Source organism: Primulina tabacum, chromosome 11, assembly GCF_025594145.1.
Source record: "Primulina tabacum isolate GXHZ01 chromosome 11, ASM2559414v2, whole genome shotgun sequence".
NCBI classification, from domain to species: Eukaryota; Viridiplantae; Streptophyta; class Magnoliopsida; order Lamiales; family Gesneriaceae; genus Primulina; species Primulina tabacum.
In genome coordinates, this window is record NC_134560.1 from 38,653,585 (window position 1) to 38,664,620 (window position 11,036).

Below are 11,036 nucleotides of genomic sequence, written 5' to 3' on the forward strand. Positions count from 1 at the left end.
ATCATTATCTTGTTCAGTGAGTATATATAACAAACTTCAAATTCGTCGTCGAGGTTTACGCATCAGTACATCGATAAAGACTTTCTTTTGCCGGAAGAATGGAAAGGTTTGATATATAGTTTGTAAACTAGCACTTTTTATTATGTTTTATTTCTCATTCATCCAATTGAGATCACGAGCATTGCGCGCAGGTACAATTTTGTCGAGGAAGTTGGCAGTGGTTCGTATGGAAATGTTTGGAAGGCTGTGAGTAAGCAATCTGGTGAAGTGGTAGGTGTCACTATATTTTGGATTTCAAAGTTAAACTTCTGAACAGCCGAACATTTAATCCATAACATGATGCACAGGTTGCTATCAAGAAGCTGAAAACAAAATATCGTTCGTGGGAACAGTGCATGAACCTGAGAGAAGTCAAGGTTGGCGATTTGTTTCTTTCTTTGTTTATCATCGGATTTTTTCATTTTGTTCGGCGTGACTTATTGGTTTTCTTCTTGGCAGACGCTGAGAGCAATGAACCATTCAAATATAATAAAGCTCAAAGAAGTTATCCTGGAATATGGTGACTTATATTTTGTTTTTGAATACATGGTAGATTAACACACATTATTATTAATTCCCTGTCTTTATTTGCTTTGCTTCCTGTTTACGATCTTTTGTCTTTCAGGACTGCAATCTACTTCAAGTGATGAACAACAGCCGAAAACGATTTTCTGAACCTGAAGTGAGAATATGGTGCTTCCAAGTATTTGAAGGTCTTGCACACATGCATCAACGTGGATACTTCCATCGTGACCTCAAGCCAGGTTAACTAACTGTAGTCTTCATCAAGCTCTGTTAGTTAGTTTATCAATTGGATGAAGTCTGTCAAGTATGTAAAATCTAGTGTTGAATTGCCTTTGTAATGTTTGGTCAAAACATCTTGTTCATTTATTTTGACAGAAAACTTGTTGGCATCAAAAGATATCATAAAAATTGCAGATCTTGGTATGGCCCGTGAGATTGATTCTCACCCTCTATTTACAGATTATGTCACAACACGCTGGTGAGTAGTTGCTGTTAATTCTCTCATGTAAATAACTACTTGCGATTTTTCTTGTCACTCAACCTGGTTTTATCTTGCAGGTATCGGGCCCCTGAAGTTCTACTCGGTTCTCCAACTTACGGTCCGCCAGTCGGTACGTATACGACACAAATTAGTTGATGATATATAAATTTGTTTTCTCCTTTTGACATTATATTTTCTTTCTACTTGGTAGACATGTGGGCTATGGGTGCTATAATGGCTGAACTGTTTACTCTTCGCGTTTTGTTTCCGGGCTCAAGGTACGTACATTCGTCGTCCTCCTTTGAAGATAATGGTGTGCTAGCTCGTTGGAACATATTTTCTTGTCTGGTTTGCAGCGATAGAATTCATGATTTACCTCTCAAGGTTTTGGCCTTTTTAAAACATTGAATATTTTAATGCAGTGAAGCAGACCAACTTCATAAAATAAGTTGCATAATAGGGAGTCCGACCAAGAATGAATGGCCGGAGGGCCTTGAACTCGCCAAAGCCATGAATTACAACTTTCCGCAGGTGAGTGTTTGATTGGCTCCCTAACACTATTTTTTTTTTTATGTACTGTACGTATATTTTTAAAATTTTATATGTATTAGGTTTCCGGTGTCCTCCTTTCGGCATCGATGCCGGGTGTTAGCAAGGACGCGATTGATCTTATTAAAGTAAGACAAACTTTTTTGATATCATATTTGTTTTTAAGATCATATTTCTCAATCTCACAAGTTTTTCCCCGCTAAATATATATAGTCTCTTTGTTCTTGGAATCCATCCAAGAGGCCGACGGCGATAGAGGCTCTCAAACACCCTTTTTTCCAGGTTTAGTTTCGTTTTTTTTTTAAAAAATTTATCCTAAAAACTATTTAAATTCTAAATTTAAAACCAAGTTTGATATCTTCTCGACAACATTATATTGCAGAGTCGCTGCTTCGTCCGACCATTTTTAAGCTATTCAGATGTTCTTCAAAGTTCACCTCATCCCGCGGGTATTGAAGACCACCACATTATCATGGTGTAGGCGGTTGGATAGACTTGTCAGATGTTATATATAATGATTTGGATAGAATTAACATTTATATAGTCTGTGTTTTTGTCTTTAAAAATGGGAATTGGTTGTCTTTGTTTAAATATAGATTATCTAGAAAAATTTTGTAATTCAATTCGTGGACAGTTAAATCATGAATTGTAATATTAATTGATTGGAATTTGCATAGAAAAATGATTGTGTAAATGTAGAAATTATAAACCAGAGTCAACTTAGCAACAAGTGAAATATTAAAACTGACAATGCTATAACTTACAAAAATAAAATCGTGTGTGTATATATACAGATAATACGTATATATAGAAAACAATCGATGAAGAAAGCATAAGATTAATAATTATGACTTTCTAGAACATTGGTAAATGATTAATTAAAAAAAACAAGTGGAGATTAAAGTTTTTGCCTATAATGATCATGATTAAGAAACTTCTTTCATTATATAAAGTCCATTTTAATAAGCAGACATCATAAATTGATTGGCAAAGGTGTTGAGATTTTATTCTGTCTCTGTTAGTTTCCCACCATAGTTTCACGTGCACCTCTCCAAATATTTCTCGACTGCATCGAATATATCGATCATTGTCAGCAGAAGCCAAGATTGTAGCAAGTTTTATGAATTTAGAACTTGTTTTTACCTAAATCTCACACGACGTAGCTCTCTCATGTCATCAACAAGTTAAGAATTTTGAATAATTATTTGTATAACTTAATATGAATTTGATTTGATATTCATTTCGATTTTGTCGAACAATTTAAGAATTTTGAATAAATGGATTTGAAATACATCCATCAATCCAATATAACATAAGATTATTAAAATCCAACGTAAACCCAAATCTATTCTATATATATATATATGCAATGTTTTTGTCAAAATAGGAAAGTTCCTCCCAAATTACTTACTAAAAAAAAAATACAATATTTAATTAGTTTATTTAATTTTTCTTATAAAAATAGGTGGAGTATTAAAAGTTATCACTTAAAGAAGGTTTTCTAATGGACATTAAATTACTATTTAGTAATCATAAATATTTGACCTAAATGCACGCTATTTCGAGATTGCTTTTGTATGTATGTGTCGAAAAGATATGTAAATGAGAATTGTGTAAATGTAACGTTGGACTGAAATTTTTTTATGATTGTAAATTGTATGTATGTGTCCAAAAGATATAGCTGAAAACTTATTTAAGTATTAGTTTAGTTTATTTATTGATAAAATATATGTCTAAACTAAAGATAACTTTAGATAATTAAACAAAAAAAAACACAAGTTTCATTTTAGATTAGACTAATTAATTACTAAGAACAATGATGTTTTGTCAATGGTGGTGAAAGATGTGGAGAAACCAAGTGATAATTCAAAAAAATAAGAGGAAATAAAATGAAGTAAGACCTGAAGTGTGAATATTCAAATAAACAAAATAAGGTCATAAGAAAAAAAGGTAAATATTAAAGTGATTAATCAACTTCAAATCAGATGATGAAAACGACATATGAAAATTAGATATTTAATCAAACAAAGAAGTAAAAAAAATTTAAAAAATAATTAAAATAGATATTGAATAATTCAAAAATTAAACAAAGAAAAGATTGGAGAAATTAAACCATTGTTATTTGAAATGATAGGTAAACCATGAAATAATATTTGTTATTGAATAATTTGTGAAAAAAATTATATGTCTACATTGATTTACAAATTTACAACCAATCTATATATATATAAAATCAAAGTTTTTGCCAAAAATAGTAATTTTCCGCCAAAATGTCATTTCTAAAAATGGAAAGATATATCATGAATATTGAAATATGTGCAATGCAATAAATGATAATTTCATTTATTGTTTGCATTGATTACATCAATTCTTTTAGTAATTCAAATTTGAATTTTATTATTTTTATATCAATTTAAATGTAACTTATTATTTTTATAACAAGAGGCTACAATTTTTTTTCATATATTTTATTTTTTTGATATAGATGTATTATTTATATTTTCTTTATTTTATGGGGTTCACACATATATGAAATATTCAAGCGTCCGATCATGAAAAGAGTGAAAAATATTCTCAAATAATATCATATATATATATATATAAACATAGTTTTTGTTCTATTTAAAAAGTTTCCGCCAACACTAATATGTTATAAAAGAAAAATTGTTGATAATTATTAATATATTGACCTATCATATTAAATATTTGAAACAAATAAGAAATAAATATGTAATGAAATGTGATTTTTTTTCAATTTATTTTTTAAAATTTAAATTTAAATTTGATGTTCTTTGAAAAGATAAACTACATTTAAGTATTTGCATTGATTATATCATTCTATTTAATTCTAATTATGTTTTTAAGTTGTGTGTTATTTTTATAGAGTTAATTTTTACTACTCTATATCATATTAAATAAAATATCAAATTTTAATATAATATTAAAATTTTCAACTATTTTTAAAAATACCATTAATTTTGGGTATATTAACTGCCTGTGAAATGTTATTATTATTATATATCTTAATATAACTTTAATATATGTATCTTAATAAAAATTTAATTTAAATATATTTACCATTTTCAAAAATTAAATAAATTTATTCATCTAAATAAGTGACATAAAAATTTAATTTTCAAAAAAAATTATTTATTATTTAAAATTTTGATAAACAAATAATATATGATTTTTAAAATATTTTTTTATTTTTTATTTATTAATAACAGTTTCACTTAAAAAAAATTAAATAAGTCAATTTAATGACAGAATATTGTTATCATCATTTGAGTATTATCTTAAATGACATAAATATTTTGATATGACAACTTTTTATAATAATATTTAAAATTTAAATATATTCATTATATTATATTAATTATTTTAAATAATTATTCAATCATTAATACTTACTAATTTTAATAATTAATTATATAAAACAACACTCCGTGCATCGCACGGGTGAAATGCTAGTATTTATAATAGCACTCAAGTCCGTTGCATGTGCTTTGCTACTAATATGACTAAATATTGGAGCTGAAAACAATGTTATGTAAACAAAATATAATTTATCTGATTAAACGAACCTCGAACAATTAATTATCTAAGTTATGCTGAAAAATGTATTATATAAGTTTTGAAGTTGATCATGCTCAAAATCAAATATACATAATTGCATTATATATGATATTATGAAAATAAGGATGGATCAGCATGATTTTTGAATAATCACTCACAATTACATATTAATGTTAACTTCGCTATTTCTAACTATCATGTTTAATAAATTAATTATCGTAAAATATAGAATTAATCAACGATTAAACAACAACAATAATAAAGCAAAAAAATTATCGGCCATATTGAAATTTGAAATCAGTATTAACTAAAAAGACTCGTAAACAATTAATATACTCAAGAAAGTGATTCATTTGTTTTTTTTTTAAAAAAAATCAAATTCATTGAATAGCCCAAATATACTTTGCACTTCAAAAAAAAAAACAATAATTAATTGAAATAATTTATAAAAATTTATTATTTTTGGCTTTTTAATTTTAAAATAATTTATAAAAATTTATTTTTTTGGCTTTTAAATTTTAAGTTTGTTACCCATTTTATTTTTTTTTATGTATAATATTTAATTTAGTACACTAATTTATTAATATTAAGTAAATTATTTTGAAACACATAATTAAATCAAGCTAATTACTTAATTATTTTATATTATATTATGTAAATTGCTTAAACCTAACCACGTGCACCATCGGCCGATCCTTTCCCTGGAATTGGGATTAGGGTTCGGATTGGATAATTTCAAATATAGACAGAAAAATAGAAATGACGGTTTGTAATGCATGGAATTAATATATAGTCTTTTTTTAAAAAAAAAAAAATGAATTGTTTGTCTTTTTTCAATATAGATTATGCAGAAAAATTTTGTAATTCAATTCATGGAGAGTTAAATCATGAATTAAGTTCTATGAATCTAGAACTTGTTTTAAAGTTAAATTTCACACGATGTAGTAATGCCATCAACAAGTTAAGATTTTTGAATATATTGTATAACTTAATATGAAGTTGATTTGATATTCATTTCGATTTTGTCGAACAAGTTAAGAATTTTGAATAAATGGATTTGAAATACATCCATCAATCCGATATAACATAAGATTATTAAAATCCAACGTAAACCCAAATATTATTAAATATTGGAGCTAAAAACAATGCTATGTAAACGAAATATAATATAACCGATTAAGCGAACCTCGAAAGATTAATTATCTAAGTTATGTTGAAAAATGTATTATATAAGTTTTCAAGTTGATCATGCTCAAAATCAAATACACGTAATAGCATTATATATGATATTACGAAAATAAGGATGGATCAACATGATTTTTTAATAATCACACACAATTAATTACATATGAATGTTTACTTCCCTATTTCTAACTATCATGTACAATAATTTAATTATTGTAAAATATACCGTTGATCAACGAATAAACAACAACAATAATAAAGCAAAAAAGTTTCACATCGTATAGAAATTTGAAATCAATATTAACTGAAATGACTCGTAAACAATTCAATACACTCAAAGGAGTGATGGATGCGAAAAATGATGCATTAATTGATTAAAAATCTTTGTTTATATGTTGTTTAACTCGAGTTTTTCAAATAAATCAATATATTATCAATTGAAATATGTTGATTTATCATTCATATATCATCTTATCTCACGAGTCAAACAATAAGTTTTTCCTAATTGATTTAGTTTCATATAGTTTTTTTTATTTTGCTTCCTTCATTTACAAAATAAATAAGTTGAAGTCTTGCAAGACGATGCGTTTTGTTTTGTTTTGTTTTAATTTGTTTTTTTAAAAAATTTCAATTCATTGAATAACCCAAATATACTTTTCACTTCAAAAAAATAATTAATTGAAATAATTATAAAAATATATTATTTTTTGGCTTTTCAATTTTAAGGTTGTTACCCATTTTATGATTTTTTTTTATGTACAGTATTTAATTTAGTACATTGATTTATTAATATAAAGTAAATTATTTTGAACCACATAATTAAAGTAAGCTAATTACTTAATTATTTTATATTATGTAAATTGCTTAAACCTAACCACGTGCGCCAGCGGCCGGTCCTTTCCCTGGAATGGGATTAGGGTTCGGATCGGATCATTTCAGATATATAGAGAAAAATAGACATGGCGGCTTCGCTTTGTCCAGTGCGCAAGTTCTCTCGCCTTCTGTCTGAAAATGTCTGCAATTCAACAGAATCTTTCCACATCCATGGCCTCTCCGGCCTCCAGTTTCATCGCTCATTACAGCTTCGAGAACATCAAGTACCAAGTTTCTATTTTTTTTTTAGAGTTGAGTTTGTTTATTACGAGTGAGACGATTTCCGATTTTATTTTGTGGTGATTTGGTTGCAGGTCCACGAGTATTTCGATTCCTGGAAAATTTAAAGTGGCCGTTAAATGTGTTGCCACACCTGAGAGAACAGGTGATTTATATGTCCAGTTATTGAAATATATATTTTTTCTTTTGGATGTAATGTATTAGAGTTATTTGGCAATTTTTTGTTGTTGTTGGGTTCAATTTTTTTCCGTAACTTTTCTACCAATGCTTTACTTGTCTTGTCAAGGCATATATGTGCTTTCTTTGTTTTATTACATATGAACTGCTCGTAGTGTACGACTCTATTCAGTAAGCTGATTCCCAATGCTGCTTTTGATGAAGCTTACAAGACGAAAGTATCTCGGAACGAAAACATGGCTAAACTTCAAGCTGGCTACCTCTTCCCGGAGGTGCTGTTTTAAACTCCTTGAATTAAATACCTCTTAGCTATTTTTGAAGCATTACGTCTGCTGGTTAAACATTGATTTGTTCTCGGATGATGTCATGGCTCGATAACTGTGTGTAACTGCGTAGTTATTCGAGTGAAGTTCTTCTTTTTCTAACTCGAAAAGTTATACATGTTCACATCTCTACTTTTGCTTTTGAGTGAGAACTTAGATCTTTTACCATTTTTTATCCCTGTATTAGATTGCCAGAAGGAAAGCTGCACACATGTTGAAACATCCTGAAGCCCAAGTAATCAGCCTTGGAATTGGGGACACCACCGAGCCCATTCCCGAAGTTATAACTTCTGCAATGTCAAAGGTATTGATTGCAGTAATATTTAGGGAGCTCTTTGAATATCATGAATTGTCAAGTTTTCATAAAATTCAAAGGCAAGCTGTCGGAATTTGTAGGTTTATCCAAATAAGTTAATGTTGTCTTATGGTGGCTATTTTCTGTATCTTCAAATTTAATAATGTAGAAAATTTGTCCACAATAATGTTGTTTATAAAAAAAGCCCCTCCTGGCTAGATATTGTCTTTGTATTTCTTTGGTTACTATCTTTTATATGCTAATTTATGTGTTTTTTCTTTGAGTTGATGGAACCCTTGTGATTTCAATTTGTGTACAGAGATCATATGGGTTGTCAACTGTAGAAGGTTACAGTGGTTACGGAGCTGAACAAGGAGAAAAAGTCGGTGATTGCCTCTTTCCTTTTTTATTTGGTCCTATATCTGTGCCTAGCTTTATATTGTTATGATGCCAATTACCTACATATTGAAATTATTAAACCGCTTTCTTTCTCTCACAGTTTCTTCTGTTCGTTGTCTTCTTTTTTCGTTAATTTGTTCATCTGCTAGTTGTCTACTGCAAAGGATTTACCAGGCTTCTATGTTTTTGTCTATGTGGCAGCTAATGTCTGAAACAAAGTTTCTCTTTGTTTCTTTTTCAGCAATTGAGAGCTGCCATTGCTGCAACCTATTATGCAGACCTTGGATTAGAGGAAGGTGATATTTTTGTCTCTGACGGCGCAAAAAGTGACATTTCTCGCCTTCAGGTTTATTTTGTTCGTATGTTCTTGCCGCTATGTTTTAACTATCTACATGATTTTATCTTTGGAAATATTACTTTGTGATTGAATAATATCTGTGATGACTGCTTTTTATTAAATAAAGAATTTAATTTGTGGAACGATTTTATTGTTTCTTCGAGGCAGGTTCTTTTTGGATCTAAGGTGACGATATCCGTTCAAGATCCATCATACCCGGTAAATATGTCAATGAATGCTCATATATTATTACAATAGTATGGATTATAGAGGGAAAAATGTTCTTTTTAATGTAGGCATATGTGGATTCAAGCGTGATTTTGGGTCAGACTGGGCAATTTCAGAAGGACATTGAGCAGTTTGAAAAAATTGAATACATGAAATGCACCCCAGAAAATGGTTTTTTCCCTGATTTATCCACTGTTGGTCGAACCGATGTCATATTTTTCTGTTCACCCAATAATCCGACTGGTTATGCTGCCTCAAGAGACCAGCTGACAAGACTTGTGCAATTTGCTAAAGAAAATGGATCCATCATAGTCTATGACTCTGCTTATGCTATGTATGTATCTGATGATAGTCCAAGATCCATTTTTGAAATTCCTGGAGCTAAAGAGGTTGGTTTGGAAACTGAGTTTTGCATGTAATTCTTCCATATTTGTTCTCGTCTTCTGATCTTTGTTACTTTCCTGACTTGACATTGGCTTTTGGATTTTGTTAACCGTCTTGTAGGTTGCGCTCGAAGTTTCTTCCTTTTCCAAGTACGCTGGTTTCACTGGCGTTCGGCTTGGTTGGACTGCAGTTCCAAAAGAGCTCCTGTATTCTGATGGATTTCCTGTGGCGAAAGACTTCAACCGCATCGTCTGTACTTGTTTTAATGGTGCATCTAACATTGCCCAAGGCGGTGGTGTGGCTTGCGTTTCGCCTGAAGGCATTAAGGTTAGTCCCTTCTCTCATTTCAAGATGCATACATTAGACACCCCCGAAGAGTTTGCTCCTGTAACTACAGAGGCGTGAAATTTTTAGTCCTGTTTGTTTGCGTGTATTGACTAGTCCTAAATTTATGCCTCAACTGCTACTTTTGTTCCTTATAGCTGAAATCACTCAATTTGGGAACGTGACTCATTCCTTTCTGATACTTTATTCACCTTTCAACTGAATTGAAACTGAGTTGGTGATATAGTTTTGGTCGAACTATACATACTAAACTACGCACATAGTTTTTGAAACAAATCATGCACAAATTGCAGTTTAAAATCTTCTGCCTACATCTCTAGATCTTATATCAAATGAAATAACATCCTCGCATGCCGCATCATTGACCACCTGATTTATGTATAATTCGATCAAAATTGAGGGTAATTATTTGGTATTAAAATGGCATTAATTGAACCACCCCGAAAGAGAAAATTGAGTGAAACAAAAGTGCTATTTGGAGCACATTTATAGGACACAAATTGATAGGTGATGCATGATAAACTATGCAGCGTCACTATAGTTTTGAGGTCAAAATTGCATTGTACACAAAAAGCGCATCCAATCACTGAAAGAGCGACATGACTTCTCTATTGACAGGCCATGCATGAGGTGGTCGGCTTCTACAAGGAAAACACCGGTATCATAGTCGACACGTTTGATTCTCTTGGATTTAAGGTCTACGGAGGTAAAAATGCACCGTACGTTTGGGTACACTTTCCCGGCCAAAGTTCATGGGAAGTCTTCAGTGAGATTCTTGAGAAGACCGATGTTGTTGTCACTCCTGGCAGTGGTTTTGGACCTGGTGGCGAAGGTTTTATCAGAGTGAGTGCCTTTGGGCACAGGGAAAATGTTTTGGAAGCCTGTAAAAGATTCAAGCAGTTGTACAAGTAAACCATACCACCTGTCTGATTAGAACAGGTACGATGGTTCGAGCCATTTGAACCTGATTTTGCAGAATCAGAGTTGATACATTTGAATACCTGTGTTTTAATAATTTTAAAAGTTGTATTTATTTCCAAATGTTTGATGTTTTGATAATTATTAAGCAATTTGGAGCCA

At 30.2% G+C, this 11,036-nt stretch overlaps 2 protein-coding genes across 3 annotated transcripts; both read left to right on the forward strand.

The window, feature by feature from the left end:
- On the forward strand, positions 1 to 2,103 carry LOC142518687 (cyclin-dependent kinase F-4-like). Of its 2 annotated transcripts, XM_075621484.1 has the most exons (12): positions 1 to 106; positions 192 to 270; positions 348 to 416; positions 499 to 588; positions 665 to 803; positions 940 to 1,042; positions 1,123 to 1,175; positions 1,257 to 1,323; positions 1,468 to 1,576; positions 1,657 to 1,722; positions 1,808 to 1,876; positions 1,977 to 2,103. In XM_075621484.1, the coding sequence occupies exons 1-12, from the start codon at positions 99 to 101 to the stop codon at positions 2,073 to 2,075; spliced, it is 951 nt and encodes a 316-aa protein (XP_075477599.1). In that variant the 5' UTR covers positions 1 to 98; the 3' UTR covers positions 2,076 to 2,103. The 2 variants fall into 2 exon arrangements, with proteins under 2 accessions (XP_075477599.1, XP_075477601.1); XM_075621486.1 differs by lacking the exon at positions 1,977 to 2,103 and having other exon boundaries at positions 1,808 to 1,882.
- Positions 2,104 to 7,245: 5,142 nt separating this feature from the next.
- Positions 7,246 to 11,036, forward strand: LOC142518849 (LL-diaminopimelate aminotransferase, chloroplastic-like). Its single transcript, XM_075621675.1, has 10 exons — positions 7,246 to 7,452; positions 7,543 to 7,613; positions 7,850 to 7,917; positions 8,156 to 8,272; positions 8,583 to 8,645; positions 8,904 to 9,008; positions 9,168 to 9,218; positions 9,296 to 9,616; positions 9,732 to 9,938; positions 10,575 to 11,036. The coding sequence occupies exons 1-10, from the start codon at positions 7,367 to 7,369 to the stop codon at positions 10,866 to 10,868; spliced, it is 1,383 nt and encodes a 460-aa protein (XP_075477790.1). The 5' UTR covers positions 7,246 to 7,366; the 3' UTR covers positions 10,869 to 11,036.